The 20,154-nt window shown below is 46.9% G+C and overlaps 1 protein-coding gene across 1 annotated transcript in view; it reads left to right on the forward strand.

The window, feature by feature from the left end:
- The window catches only part of LOC147750618 (dihydrolipoyl dehydrogenase, mitochondrial-like), a 201,922-nt gene that overhangs the window by 151,543 nt on the left and 30,225 nt on the right, over window positions 1–20,154 (forward strand). Inside the window, exon 12 of the mRNA XM_086967208.1 lies at window positions 19,601–19,738. Coding sequence (XP_086823334.1) covers window positions 19,601–19,738 — 138 coding nt within the window. The remainder of the gene's footprint in view (window positions 1–19,600; window positions 19,739–20,154) is intronic.

The raw sequence follows: 20,154 nt of genomic DNA on the forward strand, positions 1-20,154 counted from the left end.
GAGACACCACAGGAAGGTTCTATAAGAAGAACCCATGCTAAGCAGTAGAAGAGCTTCCATCACAGGTGTATTATTAATTGTTAGCAGATGTGCTCTAGCAGATATTGGCATTATTAGTCTCTTAACAAATGTATAGCTTTAGTTGTCACCTAGAGTGATGTAAAATAATAAAACATTTTTAGAGTGTATGATTTTATACACTAACACATATGATCTTCTTTTGAACCTAACCATGCCTTAACAGTAGATAAAATCTAATCTTATGTGACAAATGCCTGCAGGTTTCAATGTATCACTAGTTATTAAACACAAAAGCAAGTAGCACTGTGGTTGACCCTGTAATTTAATGTTGTTTTGAACCCTTGTTAGAAGCAATGCTGAGAGGATTAGTATTTTACATTGGGAAAACTAGTGTTCATCAATTAAATATAATTATTTGTAGCCTGTGGACCTGTTAGTAAAGGACAGACTTTGTTAAACCAAGGCATGATTGTTTATCGTCTTTCTTGCCTTCAGAACTATACAGACAAGTGCCACAAAGTCAGACCTTACTCTGGCAGTAGCTTCCCTTCATTTCCTATATCTCTATGGTGAATTTGCAAGACAGAGGTTTGAAAAGTGCCATACCGACATTTGCAAAGAACGCTGACATCAACATGATTGCGCATTCTCAGACACAAGTTGGAGAGACATGTTTGACTGAACTTTTTTATTTCGGCTTCAATGTCCCACCTTCCAAGGTAGTCATTGGTTTCTAGTGAATTGAAAGAATGTCATTTAAGTCTGTAGAATAAAAAGTTACTTCTTGTTATTTACACTGTACTCCGGCATTCCTCTATTTAATGTTTACTTCCCCAATGTGAGGAAATTCGGTTTATTATGTGGTGAGGTTGTGTGACCTCACCATGTAATACACTTACCAACCTTGTTATGTCCAGTGGGTTTCATCTTTAAAACCCTCAGCTCAACCCTGGTGTAAAGCATTTAAACAAATGAAGATGAAATCGACTTCAACTCTCAAGAATTACACCAATTTGTTAAATATAGGTTTTCATTTTATATAAATTTAGACACCGAAATGAAAAAGATCCATCGAAGGATTCCGAAGATATAGATTTTACAAGAATTAATACATCGAGGCAATTCACTTAACCACAAAGAAGCATTGGCAAATGTAACAAATTTGACTCTTGGAAACATTTTCAGTAAACAGTTGCGCTAAATGTAATGTGTTTATTACTTGGAGTTACTTTAGGTGACTAGTTCTAGTCGGAAGCTATTCAGGGGGGACCAGCCAGATCCTCAAGAACCGTTACCTTAACAGTTAAGCAATCTTCAGTCCGTTCCAGGCACTTTTATCCGATGCAGAATTTTCAAATGGAAGTTGCCCTGATGCAAGGGATGAAGGATGCTCAAAGGATGGTGTGGATGGGACATGGGTGGATGGGGGGGGACTTCCTGTGGTGATTCCTTGTCACACAAAGATGGTGCCGGGGTCCTGGTTGGAGGGTCGACATCCCGCTAAGTCCTCTCCGATCTGTCCAAAGTCCAGTCGTCCGATTTCGTCGTCACAGGCCAATCCATCTCTCCCCCAGCATGCCTGGACTCAGCGAACTTGGGGGCACCTCTGTGCCTTCTCTCGCAGTTAAAGCCTCACTAGCCCACCCTCGGGGGTGGCTACCTCAGGGCTCAACACCCCTGGGGAAAACAGTTTGGCAACTGGTTTCCCTTCTCTAACCAGATGCCAGCCTGTCTGCCTAAACAGTGGGTCAGCCCTACTCCCCAGTATAACGCACATCTGCCTGTCAAAGACAGCTTCTCCTTTGACTCCTGCCTTTTGGACCTAACAACCAAGTGGCTTCCTGCTAGAGGGAGGTAACACCTCCTTGTCCTGCAATTCCTCATTGTTCTCCTTCCTGAGAGTCGTTTGCTCTCCAGTAGGGTAGAAAGCCGTCTCGTGGAACAGGCTCCATGTGTGCCCGAAAAAATACAGGACCTTTAAAGGCAGCAAAGTGGTAGCTTTGTAAAAGCTTCACACTGCAACAAGGGACATTGATTTCAACTTGGTTCGAGGCATGTGGGCTGCTGAATTCATATCTGTGCATAGATCGCTGCCTAGTGTTGGGTCCGGATGATTGCACATTGTTGTCCTGGAAGAGTCTTCGAAGTATCGCGAGATAGGTGGCTCCTCCCCTGGACTACAGTGCGCATGGGCATCAACTCCATCCTCAGATTGTTTTTTTCCGCCATTGGGTTCAGATGTCTTTGGGTTCCCTCTAGTCGGAATCGATAAAAAAACTTTCTTAAGACCAAAGGGTCTTTAGTTTCTTTTTAAGAGATGTCCCGTCTGCAACTCGAAGTATCCCCACATCGACGTCCACCCGGTGTGCAAAAAGTGTCTGTCGCCGGACCATGATGAAGCCAAGTGCATGGCTTGTTCCCGCTTCAGGTCCAAGAAAACGCTTAAGCTTCGTCGAGCTGCGCGCCAGGAGGCCCAGCAAGCTGCACCGGCGCCTGTGGATATTTTCGATGCAGGGGACGTCGAGGAAGAATCTACCAGGGACATCAGTGAATCGAACCCCGCGTCTGACGTAGACTACGACGCGGACGCCGAAATGTTCGAAGCTGAAGAAGTCGTCGACGAGGTAGGAGACGACGACGGTGCCCTCGGGGCCATGGAGGATAGCTCGGACGAAGAGCCACCTCAAACTAACGATGGGGCCGCACCTATTCATAAGGCTCAGGTCGAGGGATCACCACTAGGCCTTACCCAAGATCTTCCGATGGGTTCTACGGCCCCGCCTTCGGGCTCGGCCACGGACATTGATGTTGAGCCGCACCCTGGCAAATCGAAACCGAAAGTGAAACCTACGGTCTCGACACAAGAAACTGCGCTGGTGCCGTCCTCGAAACCGAAAGTGCGCGTCACTTTGGTCGGATCCAAGGCCTCTGAGCCCTCGGCGCCGAAGAAGCAGAAGGGTGTCGTCGAGCCGAAGGCTCAAGTCAAGGGCGTCAAGACTAAGTCTGCCGCGCCGAAGACTAAAGTCAAAGTGGTCGAGCCAAGTACGTCGGCGCCGAAGGCGGTCGACACCGGCAAAGGGCTCAGAGACCCGAAGAAAGCTCTCGGTGACCCGAAGAAAGGACTCAGTGACCCGAAGGTTCTCGAGACTCCGCGTCAACATGACAGGGCCAAGAGCGGCGCACCCCGAGAGTCCATTCCTGGTGAGGCCTCGAGGGATCCTGTCGAACCAGCGCTCCCGTCCCCCGCTTTCACCAAGAAGGTGACGGACTCCCTGCAGCGCATCAGGGAGAAGGCATCATCGGTCGGACCGAAGGATCCTCCGCCTCCGAAGCCGGTCGAGAAACCTCACAAGGCGTCGACGCCCATTCACTTTACGTTGCCGCCAAAGGTGGCGCCGAAGGCTTTCACTCCTAAGGCGGTCGCTACCGTCCCCGAGAAGATTTCCTCGGCGCCGAAGTCGTCGACGGTGGTGCCCACCCCAAAGCCTCGACGACCTTCAGTGGACAAGCAACGAGAACACTTTATTGATGCCGATACAGGCAGACTTTCCCTCCACAAGCGGAAAATTGCCCCAGAACAACCAATGGAGTCCTACAAGATTCCTCTGAAGAAAAAGAAGGACTCTGCTTCCACTCCTGTCTTGGTGGAACCACTTTCTCCACAGACTCATACTGTTTCGCCCACTTACTCTGATGTGGACGCTGGGGAGGGCGATGATGAGGATGAGTACAGCTATCCCGTCTATACAGACCCTGAGGATACCAATGAACCCCGGGCCGCTGGTGCTGCCCCGGGTGATCCTCATTCAGGACAAGACTCAACTATATTCTGTGAAGACGTCTCCTACAGAAGACTCTGCAGCATTCAATGCCCTCATTGAACGGGCAGCTAACAATCACAACGTCCAGCTCCATGCTGACCCTATTGACGTCGATTTCCTTTTTGATACCTTCTCAGTCTCGGAGAGGACTGTCAAAACTCTGCCTATGTTGAAAGGTGTCTTGAAACATGCTGGTGAGATCTTTAAGGAGCCTACCAGGGTGAGGGTGATAAACCCTAGGATTGAAAAGAAGTACAAGTCAGCGCCTACTGATCCTACCTACATCAAAGGACAGTTGCCTCTGGACTCTCTTGTCATCTCGAATGCCCGGAAGAGGGCTAATTCTCAGACTACGGGTGATGCTCCTCCCCCAGACAAAGAATCTAAGGTCTTTGAGGCATCAGGGAAAAGGGTGGCAGCACAAGCAGCCAACATCTGGAGCATTTCCAATACACAAGCGCTTCTGGCGTGGTATGACAGGGCACACTATGACACGCTGGAGACCCTGTTGCAGCACCTGCCTGATGAATACAAGGAGGCAGCTGAGATGCTTATTCAGGAAGGGAAGCTGATCTCTAATGCTTCCATTAAGTGCGCTCTGGACGCGGCTGACACGGCAGCCCGGGCTGTCAACAATAGTGTTATGCTGAGACGACATGCCTGGCTGAGAATCTCTGGATTTAAGCCAGAGATACAAACCACCATCCTTAATCAAACAGTGAATCCAGATCACCTGTTTGGCCCGGAGGTTGACACCACCTTAGAAAATATTAAGAAGGACACTGAAACTGCTAAATCCATGGGTGCCTTACAGTCCCAGCAGTTTCGGGGTGGGTCTTTTCGTCGCTCAAGCACTAGAGGCGTTTCCAGAGGCCAGCTCTCACAAACCACGCAGTACTACAAAGGCAACACTCAGTCCACATACACCAACAAGAGTCGAGGTGGATATCGTGGTAACAGCGCCAAAGGCAGAGGTCGTGGAAACAACAACTCCAGATCCTCTGCCACCAACAAACAGTGACGCCTTGTCACTGCCCCCCGACCACGCAACACCGGTCGGGGGGAGACTTCAGCAGTTCCTGCCGGTCTGGAAAACCATCACCACAGACAGGTGGGTCAGAACACTTATACAATACGGGTATTGTCTGGAGTTAACATCCACTCCACCCAACATACCCCCAAGACACCGTCCTATGTCTGCCGAGCATTTGCACTTATTGCAGCAGGAGGTCATCGTCGTGCTGCAAAAAGGAGCAATAGAGCTCGTGCCTGTGCAGGAAAGAGGCACAGGGGTCTACTCCCTGTACTTCTTAATACCAAAAAAGGACGGGTCCCTCAGGCCCATCCTGGACCTCAGGCCCCTCAACCAGTACATCCTGTCTGAGCACTTCCATATGCTGACCCTGCAGCAAGTGCTCCCGTTGCTCAGTCAGGGGGATTTTCTCGCAACTTTAGACCTAAAGGATGTGTATTTTCACATTCCACTGCACCCGTCACACAGAAAGTACCTCCGGTTCACCATCCAAAACCAACACTACCAGTTCAAAGTTTTGCCTTTCGGAGTCACCACGGCACCCAGGGTGTTCACAAAGTGCCTGGCGACAGTGGCGGCGCACCTAAGGAGACGGAACATCCACGTCTACCCTTATCTGGACGACTGGCTCATCCAGGCGAAGTCAGCCCAGCAGTGTGCCGCTCACGTGTCCCACACCATTCACCTCCTTCACGATCTGGGATTCTCACTGAATTACCCAAAATCCCACCTCCAGCCCGCCCACATACGGCAGAATCTGGGTGCGACGATAAACACTCTGGCAGCCACAGCACAGCCGAATTCAGTGAGGGTCAGCAGCATTCAATCGCTGATACAAAAATTCAGACCTCAACACTCGCTTCCAGAGCGAGTGTTTATGCAGTTGATAGGCATGATGGCCTCCTGCATCTCCATAGTCCCGCACGCGAGATTACATATGCGTCCGCTTCAGGAGTGCCTTGCACGTCAGTGGACTCAGGCTCACGGGAAGTTGAAAGACCTAGTGTTGGTGAGCGGTCGGGCATACAACTCTCTGCATTGGTGAAATCCACGAAACCTTTGCAAGGGACGACCGTTCCAAGAGCCTGTGCCACAGATCATCCTGACAACGGGCGCTTCTCTCCAGGGATGCGGAGCTCATGTACTCCATTACACTGTGCAGGGCCTATGGACGTAACAGCAACGGAAGATGCACATCAATGTTCTGGAACTGATGGCAATCTTCATGGCACTAAAAGCTTTCAAAGTACATCTGTGCAACAAGGTCGTGTTGATCCGGACGGACAACATGACGGCCATGTACTACATTCAGAAACAGGGAGGTACCCACTCTCTGCAGCTGTCTCATCTGGCTCAGAGCATGTGGAAGTGGGCCATTCAGAGGAACATCTTCCTCATGGCAGAACACCTCCCGGGCAAGGACAATCAGATGGCGGACCTGCTCAGCAGGTACAGCCACCAAATGCACGAGTGGGAGTTGCATTCATCAGTACTCCACCCGTACTTCCAAAAGTGGGGTCATCCAGAAATAGACCTGTTCGCCACAAGGGAGAATGCAAAATGCCAAAGCTTCGCCGCCAGGTTTCCACACCCGCAGTCGCAGGGCAATGCGATATGGATGAACTGGTCAGGCAGATTTGCGTACGCTTTTCCCCCAGCACCTCTGGTATCGCTGGTGGCACGCAAACTCATGCAGCACTCGATGACTCTCATCCTGGTTGCTCCAACGTGGGCTCGCCAACCATGGTACACCACGTTTCTGGAACTGTCCGTGGTACCGCATCAGAGGCTACACCTCACACCCAGCCTTCTGGCGCAGAGCCATGGCGACATTCAGCATCCAGATCCGCAACAGCTCAACCTGGCGATCTGGCTCCTGAGGTCTTAGAGTTTGGCTACCTACACTTGCCTCTAGATGCATGGACATCATCCGAGAGGCAAGGAAGCCCACTACTTGAGCATGCTACGCGGCGAAGTGGAAGCGGTTTGTCATTTACTGTGCAGACCACAACATTGACCCGCTAGATGCGTCTATTCAAAACATCATTTGTTATCTTTTCCATCTGTACAAATGTAATTTGGCCAATGCTTCCATTCGCATACATCTATCTGCGATGGTCGCTTATCTCCAAAACAGGCAGCACCTCTCACTTTTCAGGGTGCCTGCTATTAAAGCCTTCCTAGAAGGGCTCAAGCGTGTTATTCCTCCGCGGACTCCGCCAGCTCCGGAGTGGAACCTCAACGTGGTCCTCACCAGGCTGATGGGTCCCCCCTTTGAACCATTGCATTCCTGCGAGATTCAGTTCTTAAAATGGAAAGTGGCTTTCCTTATTGCCATTTACATCGCTGCGACGAGTTAGTGAGCTCCAGGCACTAACTATACAAGAGCCATTTATTCAAATTCAGTCCAACAGGGTGGTGCTCCGCACTAACCCTAAATTTCTTCCTAAAGTAGTATCTCAATTCCATATTAACCAAACTATTGAATTACCTGTGTTCTTCCAAAATCCTGAGTCATTGGCGGAGAGAATGCTCCACACCCTTGACGTCAAAAGGGCCTTGATGTATTACATTGATAGGACCAAGGATTTCAGAAAAACTAAACAACTCTTTGTTGCCTTTGCGCCACAACAAAAAGGTAACCCCATTTCCAAAGCTGGTATAGCTAGGTGGATAGTTAAATGTATTCAGATATGCTATCTGAAAGCCAAACTTACTCTCACCATTCCACCGCGGGCCCACTCCACCAGAAAGTTGGGGGCCTCTATGGCTTTCCTTGGAAATGTCCCTTTGGAAGACATATGTAGGGCAGCCACATGGTCTACCACACACACATTTACAAAGCATTATTGTGTTGATGTGCACTCCAAACAGCAGGCAGCTGTAGGGCAGGCTGTTCTAAAAACACTTTTCCAAACTGCTGCACCTGGCACGGGCGGCCGCCGCTAATGGAGGGACTGCTATGTATTCTATGCACAGATATGAATTCAGCAGCCCACATGCCTCGAACCGAATATGCTACTTACCAGTATGCATCTGTTCTTGACATGTAGGGCTGCTGACATTCATATCGCCCGCCCTCCTCCCCGGCGCCTGTAGCAGCTGCAGAATTCACACATACTTCTGGCATGGTCATCTTTAACTTAGTTTCACTCCATCTTGGCCACAATGGCTAAAAACAATCTGAGGATGGAGTCGATGCCCATGCGCACTGTAGTCCAGGGCAGGAGCCACCTATCTCGTGATACTTCGAAGACTCTTCCAGGACAACAATGTGCAATCATCCGGACCCAACACTAGGCGGCGATACATGCACAGATATGAATGTCAGCAGCCCTACATGCCAAGAACAGATGCATACTGGTAAGTAGCATATTCGATATACAGGTCGGGCTTTGAGTAACGAGTTCTTTGATACCTCTGAGTGCCCACTTTGGTCACGCAGTTCAGGGTTTAGCACAGCTGAGGGTCAGAGTGTAATCCTGTACACGCCAATTATGCGACCAAGTCTTTCCACAGTAAAAATGGTTGCTTTGCGCTGTTTACAACCAGGACATGTAAAATACATGTCCTGCCCATGTCATATGTCACAACCTGCCTCAGTAGGCCTGCATAGGCGTGACTGACAGAGAAGTACAGAGGAAGTATTGGCTTTACCATTGCTTTCAATGGCAAAGTCAGGCTAGCAGTGCAAGACTGCTCTGCCAGTCTATAGTGGTGGACTGGGGGACTCGTTTTACTTTGGGACCTCCAGGGTGGTACAACCAATGCTGCAAAGCCTTTGATACCTGTAGGAAAGTGCCCTTTCTGCATGGTTTTCCCCCTAACTTTTTGTTTGACAGATACCTGATGCACTTTGACTGAGTGTGCCCAGGGTCCCTGCCAATCAGCTTCCCAGAGCCTGTGTTCTTTCCCTAACCTGTACCTTTGTTTCCACAATTGGCACAACTCTGGCCTACTTGTAAGTCCCATGTAAGGGTTACCTATGGTACCCAGGGTATGGTAGCCAGGGCAAGGCCTCGGAGAGTTGCAGCATATATTATGCCTCCCTCAGGGACCTCTCACCAGAAACATGCACCAATGGCATTACAGCCTGCGTGTTGTGGTTCAGCTTAAAGTTAAGCTTCGTCAAGTCACACATCCCTGTAGGCCATACATGCCCAGCACTGCATGGGGCCTAGGTAAGTCACCCTTAAGACAGGGTGCCCTATGCCTCATGTGAAGACCTATCTGCATGAGCAGACAGGTCCCTGTAATATCTAAGGCGATATAAGTTCCCAGTAAAGCCATCCTGAGTATATGGTTTAAAAACTGGTCATTACTAGTTTCCTAGCCTCATAATGACTGTACTGAATCCTGTGATATTTGGTATCTACCATCTCAGAACAAGAAACCTGCACTGATTACAGTCTCAGATTTATTATTCCATGCACTTAGGGGTCCCTTCTAGAGGGGAATCCTGAACCACACCAACCACAGTGGGTTCCTGACAGGTGACCACCAGCCAACCACGAGACATGTTTCTGGGCCCCTGGGGTGGGAGCCTTTTGCTCCCAGTGCCCAGAAATAAAGCTTTTCCTGGATGCAGGTGTTCACGCCTACCCCAGGTCAAGAGGAGCTATCTGTGGCAGGAGAGCTTCAAAGGTCTTGCCGCATTTGCAACGCTACACCCAGCCTCCCCTGCTATCAGGAGCAGGTCCCCTTCCTACCTCACCCTGTTTTCGGCGGGAATACAGAGAATCTCTACCAAAACCAGGAGGTGTGCCAACCTCTGCCAACTCCATCCCTCAGGTGAATGAATGAATGAGGGGAGACTTGTAACGCGCAACTTAGCCAAAGGGCATCAAGGCGCCAAGAGATCGTACAGCTTGGAGTTCTCCTAATGCAAAATTACGAATAAGCCTCTACAAAAAGCCACGTTTTTAATGCTTTACGAAAAAGCACAATAGAGGATTGTCCTGCCAATTCAGGGGAAAGGGCGTTCCAAAGCCTCTGAACCAGAGTGGAGAAGGCTCTCCCTCCCCACATTGCTTTTCCAAATCTAGGAACTGAAAGAAGGTTTTTATTAGACGAGCAAAGAGCTCTACTGAGGTAGTAAAAGTGTAAGAGGGACCTGATGCCCTCTGAGCCCGAGCCATACAAAGCCCCATGAGCAAGACAAAGGATCTTAAACGAGATCCTAGACTGGATGGGCAGCCAATGCAGGTTCTTCCTGGCCAAGGAAGCTGAGGAGAGTCTAGGGAGATTAAGAACCATCCTGGACGTCGCAATTTGCACTATCTGCAAGCGCTGGATAAAATTCTTATTAATACCTGAATAAAGCACATTGCAGTAATCCAGTCTCGAAGAGACGAGAGCCACAGTGACTTGTTTCCGGGCATCAGGAGAGAGGAAGTGTGCGATCTTTCTCAAGATCCTAATGATGCCACAGCAGGTGGAGACAGTCCTACTAACCTGCAGGTCTAAGGAGAGCGTGGAATCTATCAATACCCCCAGATTCCTGGCAGATTGACGGGGACGGGGACGCGAGGTGAAGCTCACCCCTCAGTGCTCGCTATATTGCAGATGGGGGGCATTCCCCAATCTGGGTTCGGGAATGTGCTTACTCTCCCACTTGGTGATGCGCACACCAAGGGTGTAGTCACCTCAAGGTCAATGGGCCATTGGCTACTAGCGTGATACCCCTGAAATGCCCCTTAAATGAACAACCCTAAATACAGTATTTAAGGGGCACCCCTGAACCCATTATTTAGTTCCCGACGACCTACGACGATTGGCAGAGATGACTACGCGGCAGACGAGGAACACAGCGACAACTGCTGTGGCCCCAGCCCTACCAGCCTGCCTGCTCCTTCCACGAAACCTGCAGCACGACTACTTCCAACCAAAAATCAGTGACCTCCATAAAACCCAGGAGGACTGATCATCTTGGAAAAAGACACAGATTCCTGCCGACAGCGCCTCTGTCTATAAAATACCTTCCAGAGCGCTGCAAACTGTGAGAATCTCATCTGCCTGTATGACCTCTGCACCCACGACCAGGTGGCCCACCGGTCCAGAGGAGGTTTCCCAGCGGCCCTGAGCTCTAATCCGATGATGGGCGACAACTCTGAGCCCTGGTGACAACGTCTGCAGCCACATCACCAGGACTTCACTCCACCGCGAGCTGACCGGTAAGCATATTCCCGACATTGAAAGGCACCCCTGCAGCCTCTGACCCTGTGTCCTGGTGACCAGATCCCAAAGTGTCTTGACGTCGAGGGACATCCCTTTACCTCCCTAACAGTTGGTTCCTGCCAGTAGACTTCCTGGAAAAAGCCTGCAGATGAAGTCCGAAGACGACAATCTCAATTGGATTGCATTCGGCTCCTGACACCGTCTATCTACCCTGCACTCAGCGCCCCTGTGCCGCTAGTGATGTAGTCTTGGTGCTAATTAGGGACCCCCTTTGCCCTCACCTTAACCCTAAGAGCTTATCTCCCAAAACCGAGTGGCCTGTCTGTGAGCAGCCACCAACCAAGGTGCCCCATTGGCTAACCTTGGCACCCTGCATGCTGCTCACCTAGTGCACCTGGAGTGCTAACCTGAACCTTGGAAAACCATGGTTCTACCCTCCAAACCTCAATTACCAAAACCAATTTCTTACCTGCAAACGCAACACTGATTTTCCTCCATAGTATTGAGTTGAATGTTTTTTCTGCTAAAGTACTAATTGTCACTGTTACTTACCTTGCATATCCAAAGTGTATCAATTCAAGCAAAAGTAATATATTGCCCCCCCTAAAGTATTGCAGTACTATTTTTAAGCTTGCACTGTAAAAGTAACTGAAAAGTAACGAAACAGTACTTACCAAGTATTCCAGAATGTAATCTGAAGTAATTACAAGTATTCAGAAGAGTTTACAAAGTGTTTCCTTATACTGCAAAGGAACTTGTGTGCTTTTTCAGAACCAGTAAACACCTTATTTTGAATAGTATTATGGTTTTGAAATTATCACTTACATGCTACTAAGTAAATCCTGGTTCTAGTAATAAAAATAACAAAGTAACAACTTTTTATACAAACAATTGGTCTGGATTCAGATCTTGAGTGTATTACATCATTTCCTATCTGAGAGTGTGCAACAAGTGCTTAACACTACCCTCTGATAAACCTGACGGCTCAACCACACTACCACAGAAGAGAGTAAGGTATTATCTACTTTAGCCTCTGCTATTCCTCTGGCGATCCACTGGACTCTGTTCACCTATACCCTATTTTGGGATGGTATATACAGAGCCAGTTTCCTACCGTACTCCTCAAACTTGAAGTGGACCCTCAGAACCCAGTGGGCTCAGCATGAGGGCTACCTCTGACACTATTCAGATTCCTTGCAAGACTACTCAGGACCTGTAAAGATAGGTGGTATGCCACGTCTGGCTTAAGTAGGCCACTCTCCTTTCTTCATCCATAACCCCTAGTAGTGACCCAAGCGTCAATTCAGGCTTTATGGGCCTCGGGTCCTGCCTAGAGCCAACTCCCTGCTGGAGCTTTGAGCTTTCAATTCATTCTCAAAGCGAGCCTTGTGCAAGTCTTCACAGATAAAACTACCACCATGTGGTACTACAATTAGCGGGGTCCTGGATCCAGTATCAGGCGGCAGTAACCGTCTGGAGATGGCTGTATCAGCAGAATATCTTTCTGGTTGCAAGCCACCTGGTAGGGTCCATGAATGCCAGAGCAGACAAACTAACCAGGTGTAATGCGGGAAAGTGACTCTTTTTGACTTTCTCACCCCCACTTTTTGCCTGGTACTTGATGGAATTTTGACTGGAAGTGCACTGGATTCCTGCTAACGTGTGTAATGTAATGTAATGTATGTAATGTAATGTATGTAATGTATTGGCATTTATATAGCGCACTACTTACCCGTAGGGTCCCAAGGCGCTTCGACCGCTGCGAAACCCTTCCTGGCTTCCCTGAGAGATGGTCCCTTAATGGGTATCTCCAGGGTGAGACCAGGCATCCCCGGCGGTCTGGTGGGGCCGTTAGTGAAGATGAGGCAAGCTAATGCCCAGAGTTGCCGAGTGTGATCGCTGATCAGAGTGGGCACCGAGGCGAGAGAATTATCGAGTCCGCTGACCCTGGTCCAGAAACCTGCCGCGCCGGGAATTGAACCCTGGTCCCGGGCCGTCCTCTGCTCTCGGGTCTGCCGCCTCTAACCAGTGAGCCACACTACTTCACTAACCAGGTCCTTATTGCAAGATCTCTTTCCGAAAACTGTACAGTAGTTTTCCCAGTTGGCAATATCTTTAGCACCTTCTATAAGTCCCTTACAAATGGTTCCCAGGACCTGGGGTACTAAAGTGGGTCCCCCAAGGGCTGCAGCATGAATTGTACCACCCTAAGAGACCCCTCACCAAACACATGAAAGACTGCCACTTGAGGCTGTGTGTTTTGTTGCAGGCAAATCCCTGTGTGCCATGTCTCCTAACACTGGATGTAGTAGTTGTAAGTCACCCCTACATCAGGCTATACAGCCCTAAGGCAGGTGCGCATGGGGTGTATTGGACCTGAATGCCGCACTGACCTTTCCTCCCATAGGACAACATTGCAGCTTCAATTATTTGCATTTAATGGTCAGCTTTTTTTAACTGAAAATAATTTCGATTTAAAAACATACTTACCTGACTGAATTGTTTCTGGTGCCTAAACAAATATAAAGATGCAAGTTAGTTTTTGTAAATTGGCGTGGTTCTCCTTTATTGACCAGTGTGTGTATTTTCAGATGTCTTGCGTGCCTTTCTGATGAGCCTAAGGCTGCTCAACCACACTAACCCCTAGAGGAACTCCTTGTGATTGCCTTAGTAAGCCCCCTGTCCACTCATAAGGGAACCCTTGGACTCTTTACACCATGTATCTCATTTTCTTATATAAAGAGCGAGCTCCTTACAAATCATCTGAAAGATCACAAGTGGCATCTCCGTCCTGATGTGGTGCAAGGCATCTTCGACCATTGGAGAAGACACTGGCTAGATCTGCTCACTACAGTCCAGAAGGCGCAGTGTCAGCAGTTTGCATGCTAGAGTTTCCTCAAAGGCATTAGTAAGAAGACTCCTTCTTGCTGCTGTGGAATGAGGGGCTCATGTTCTGATTCCCACTATTCCAGACTGGTTCTTAAGATCATTTTTATCCCTGCATACTGGTGTACAAGAGTGTAGTAACAGAGCTCCTGGGCATTTGTCTTCCAATTCGGGAGTATTGTCTGTCTCAGCAACAGGGTAGAGTCCTGCATCAAACTCTGCGGTGGAGATTGAATAGTGACTTCTGAATGCATTTGATGTGCTGATGGAGGTGGTTAATGGCTTCCTTTCAGCCAAACATCATTCTACAAAGTCCATCCAGGCTGCCCTTAGAAGAAATTTGTTGCATGGTGTGGTACTCAAAATACCAACCCTTTACAGGCCAAACTTTCTGATGTTCTTTTGTTTACTTTTTCGTTACATAGCAAGGCAATGCAGTAGTTGACATCAAGGATGATCTGTGGGCCCTTTCAGACTTTTTTTGTTTATTGGACCAACTATCTTTGCTTAGGTCAGTGGTTGTGTGGTGCGCTTTATTAAGAGTTTGACCAACATGTTTCCCTCCCAGCCCCCTCCCCCCCCCCCCCCGAACATGTTTGGGATGCCCTAATGGAACCTGAACCTAATCTTGACATTTCTTATGTGCACACTTTTTGAGCCTCTTCTCCTAATGGCTCTTAATCTTGAAAACAGTTTTCCCTATTGCCATCACATAGGTGCACTGTGTAAGTGAATTGTAAGCATTGTTGTTACAACCCCCCATACCACATTCTTTCCAAACAATTTGGTGTTGAGGTCATGGATGACTTTACAGTCCAAAGTTATGATGCTCTTCCACGTTGGCCAGTCGTTCACACTCCGCTTTCTTTGCTCCACCTCACCTGTCAAAGGATGAGGAGAGACTCCATCACCATCATCTGAAACGGGCATTAAGTTGTTACAGTATCCGTACAAAAAGGTATATGATCAGCTCTTCATCAGGATTTCAGGTGAAAAGAATGGTAAGGGTGTGAAAAAGAGGATGCAATCAATGTGGATAGTTCTGTGGATCAAGATCTGCAACACATTGGCCACAAAAAATGTCTAAAGCTCTAGGATTCGATTCCTCAAGGGCCGTGGCAGCTACAGTGTCCTTAGTACGAAGAGTGGCCACAGTTGATATTGGCCAGGCTGCAACATGATTGTCTGTGCATTTGTCCACCAAGCACTACTCCCTTGACAGCCAGGTCCGATGGGATGGTCAATTTGCCCACTCGGTTATGCAGGACCTGCTGGCCTGTGTCCACTGCCTCCACAGTTGGGAGGTACTGCTATGGGGTCTATTCTAAAGATGAGCAATCTGCAGTTAGAAGTATCCATCAGAAGAGTAACAACCAGAAATAGTGTTGCCAAAGGTAAGCATCCTGCTGTTGTTGCATATGGCACATAGTATAAAGGGTCATGTTTGCGGCAAATGAAAAAAAGAAACACTTGCCTGGAGCATTACCTAGACTTGTGCTCCACCATTTTTGATGCCAGTTAAAGCAATATGGTGCTCTAGTCATTCACATTTGTATCTGTTTCTCCCATCTGGCATTGAGCATGCAGAGCATTATCTCTAACTGTGTCCATGTCAAAGGACTTCGAGGACATTGCTGCCCATCTCTTTGACGGAAAGAGTGGCATGTCAATAAATCTGCACAGCATCTTCTTCTGTATGGGTCTCGTCATTAGTCCCTGCAGACAAACCTTGGGTTAAAATTTAATGTTACCTAATGTAATTAAATAGTGTGTGAAAAATGTTTTTCGCTAGCTGTATTTCACCGGACAAGACAATAGCATTTGTAGAAAGTCTGCCTATTCTGAACTTACAGCAGGGGCATCACTCTGGGTGGTAGGGTATAACCTATGTATCGTTTGAGTTTTAAATAGGCGTAGTGTAATTAGTTATATTGTATGTATGTAAATCCTATTTCAACACCATTAAGTTCTCCATTGATATATCTGACTCATCTTGTGTCAGAGGGACTAAAGCTGTTTTCATTCTTCCCAAATAATTCTTTACAGTTGGGTTGTTTAATTTCTTTTTTCCACCCCTCCATGTGTGAGTAGTGTTTGGAGCACCAGTTATGCCATAGGGTCTCCAAATATTTCTCTCCAACTATTTTGCAGTGATCGAAGTATCGTACCATATGGTAGAAATTGCGTGTTATGTATGGGGAGCAATTGCCTTAAAGTATCAAAGGTGAGTTCTCAAACAGGGCAGCAATTTTGAGGACCATTACATCTGATTATTTGATGGTGTTCTCGATTGTTGCTGTCTCTCTACATTTGGGATAACACTATAGTGGTGAGACTGGCCAATATGATGAACTGCTCCATTGCAGGAAAGGCAGCGTCACCAGGACTACCTGGGGTTTCTGAATGATTCATTGCTTCTCGGAATCCGTGTTTGATGGAGAATTATTTTCTGTAAACTCAGTTGTAAATAATGGGTCTGTTTGTTGCTTGTCTCCCAACCACTGTCACTCACTGCAGCTTCTTCCCAGTGTATAAATGCTTATAAACTGATGTGGTCAATCCACCTTTAGTGAGCATCAGCTGAATTTTGTTTAACATGTTTCTGCATCTGCCCCCTCCACAATTCAAACCAATCAACTGTGAGTTTAGCACTTGAAATATGGTTTTAGTGTAATTTTGAAGGTATCTTTGCAAAATAGTATAAATAAATGAGGGAGCAGAACCATCTTGGAAAATACAACTAGACTAATCACTGAGAGCTAAAGCTTTTGCCAAATCTCTGCAGTATTTTGTAATTGCGATAGTCCCTTAGGGGAGTTCCAGTGAATAGCAATGGTCTTATTATAGTAGTCAATTTGCACACTAAGTACTTAAATGTTTCTACCAGTTTCATGGAGCTTCTTACCAGCCATTTTGGAAACTATCATAGTTTGTTTATAGTAACTTTCCTTCCAGGCAGAGTACCAAAGATCTCAAGTTTCAATGGAACAGGAATACAACAGCATGTTATCTGCATATAGAGAGGTTGAATGTATGTATCCGTGTATTTCAGTCATCTTATTACTACCTTCTTTCTTTATCAACACAGCTGCTCCCTCAAATGCAAATGCAAACACGAATGGACACACTGGATACCCCACGCTTGTTACCCTCTCTGCATGGATCAGGAGCCAGAAGTTACTTGATTATATAAAACTCTAACCATTAGGTTGTCGTATCCCTTTATTGTCTTTTACATCAGACCGCTACCTACATTTTAAGCTCCTGCTTCTTAAATGGAACATGAGGTATTCAGCTAGCAGCCAAGTTAATCCAGTAATCCCCTCCTATCTTGCATATGCTTGCAATGAAGGCTCCACCACTTCTGACATGAAAGCTTGCTGTGGTAGTCTGCAAACTCCTTACCAACCTCCTAATGTGATTATGGAATAGAGGTGTTAGGAGAGAGGAAGCCGGGACATTACGCATCACTGTCCTCATTAACCATTGAGACGAGGATCAGCCTTATCCCCTTTAGCATCATGTCTCACTCACTATCTGTCCTTACAGTTTTATTTGACTTTCCATTATTGTTTACTCGTATTGCTCGCTCTCTTTCTCAAGAGAGATAGAGGGCTTCGCAATATGGAGGTCTTATTTTGGCCTCTGTTTTTCTGACGGCTCTGTTTAGGAATTTTCTGACTATGTGGGCTCACTGCAAATCCCTCACACCACTATATTATGTGCTTCCCATTCCCTTATTACATCTCCTGTGGATCCAGCATTCAGGTGCCTCCCACAGGTTCGCCCTGACAAAAATATCTTCAAGTTAGCCTGTCTGATTCACCAAGATGGAATACTTATATAAATGTAAATGCCAGCATTTGTAAAGCGCACAGCTACCTCTGGAAAGGTGTCCCGGCGCTGGGGGCCGTCTGGAAGATTAAGCAAGCTATTGCCCAGAGTCACATGGTGCTGGGCTAACCTGCCTCCGGAGGCGGGGATTGAACCGTGAATTCCGTGGTCCGGAGTCAGGCACCCTGGCCGCTGCGCCACACCACTTCCATCTGCATACATTGTACGCAGTAGTAATGGGTGCTAGTCTCACAGGGTCTACATCAGGTATTCATCTTCATCAACAAGACCTGATAAATGTGTTATGCGTAGAAACAGGTGAATAAAAGGATAGCTTTTTTCAGTGGATGGATGGAACACCACACATTTGTAAAGTTCCAGTTCAGTTACTGAACCCTAAATTGTAGTGTTCAGACAGTGCTATAGGTGACCGCAGAGGGTCATTGGGGGAATGACCAGTGTAGGTCAAGATCAGGTGCACAGTTAAAGTTCCTCCTCAGATTATTGGAGTGTGCACTAGACTAATGAGTTGATTTCCTATTCAGTCAGATACGTTTTATTGAGAGAATAAATACATATTTTGGTTAATGGGCCACCATCGAAACATCCTTTTAGTACTGTGTATCAACCATCTGAATTGTATTGCTTTTTTGTCATTGTAAGGGATTCCTCATTTCACTCACAAATCTGTGTTCCCATACCATAGGAGTAGTAAGTAATGTTTGTTAAAAGACTTTTCCAACCTTCGTGAAGCTCATCACCTTTGGTCAATTGGGCCACTTAGAGCAGAGCAATGTCTAGTTCTTGACAATGGAGTATATTTTATGTCTTTTAATTGGTTTCCCATCCCTATTATTTTCCAAGTGAGGAAACTGTATTGTTTTAAGCAAGCCATCTGCATCTTGCTTCCTACGGTATTGCAGCAATTTCCAGGTTCGAGTCTCGTTTACAGAGGGATCATGCTGCAGAGCAGTCCACACAGTTTCCTGCTGCTCCCTTTCATTGTAGCTGTTCTCTACAGTAATCTACGTTGTTGTGTGCTGCTGTTGTATCACTTATCTGCTCAATACTGTGCGGTCTCCTTCTGCCATCAAGCAGTAGGTGCCATCTTGAGGGCTGCACCTCTCTCCACTCTGACTCAGCAAAGTCTCATCTTCACTCCTTGTCTGGCCTTGACCTACACACCAAGACATCCTTGGTACACTGAACATCAGCCCTACTGAAAATAGTGTCAGGTCTGTACCCAGGTAAAGCATCTTCATTACCTGGGACTACTGAGCTGTTGTGCAGTAGGGATCATGAGCAGTGATTAGAAATCAAGATGTTCCTCAGCCCATGAGACTTGTGATGGTCTTTTCATCCCTCTGATACTTTGCTTGTGTTGGAAGACAAACCTGTAATACTGACCAAAATGAAGTTCTTGTCCCTTCTTGTTCTGGTAGTTTTTATTTGTGTGCTTTTTATTAAGTTATGGTTCTAATGACTCTGTGGTGTATATATGCAGAGTTAAGGGACATCTAAAATATTGTGATATGAAGTCTTGTAAACAAATCTGTACAAGTTAAACACAATGAAGTACCAGTTATTTTAAAAAACAATAATAAAAAATTAGTGCTGTGCACCAAGGACTGACAACCACCACAAGGCACTCTTTCCTGATTCACTCGAAACTGTGCAGCTGAACCACTACGTTGTTAGGTCTTTGCTTACATTATCTGCTCCAATTTCTCACAAATCCAAACCAGTTACTCCAACGTAACTATTAATTGAAGATGAAAATAGTTGTGTGGTCTTCATGTGTTGTAACACATTCTCATTTGTTTTCTAGGGTGTTGAATACAAAGTGGGGAAGTTTCCATTTGCTGCCAACAGTAGAGCCAAAACTAATGCTGACACTGATGGCTTGGTGAAGATCTTGGGTCACAAATCGACAGATAGGATGCTGGGAGCCCACATCCTTGGATCAGTGAGTACAAGGGAAAGATTTGAAATTGCTGTGGATGTTTGCATATGTTGAATAAAATATTTTTGGTATATCTTTAGTTTATTCAAGACCTTATTTCTGAACATCTAGTGACACAGAATATGCCAAATTGTTTCCCAGGGTGAGACTACTACTCTTCCACAGACCATTCCCTTCAGTGTACTAGAGAACATGTGGATCTTTGAGCTAGAGGACATGCAGAACTGTGCTAAAGAGTGCCCATTGCATAAGTATGCCCATAGCCAACTGTATACCACAAAACCTTATCAGATGCACAAGAGAAAAAGTCCAAATGTAACAGTCAGTCTTTCTGACCGTGCCTACAAATAAATGATTTGGTTCACCATAATATTGTCACCACAAACGTGTGCATGTATTATGTCTGGTGTGCCTCTGAA

This window comes from Lissotriton vulgaris, chromosome 1_1, assembly GCF_964263255.1.
Source record: "Lissotriton vulgaris chromosome 1_1, aLisVul1.2, whole genome shotgun sequence".
NCBI classification, from domain to species: Eukaryota; Metazoa; Chordata; class Amphibia; order Caudata; family Salamandridae; genus Lissotriton; species Lissotriton vulgaris.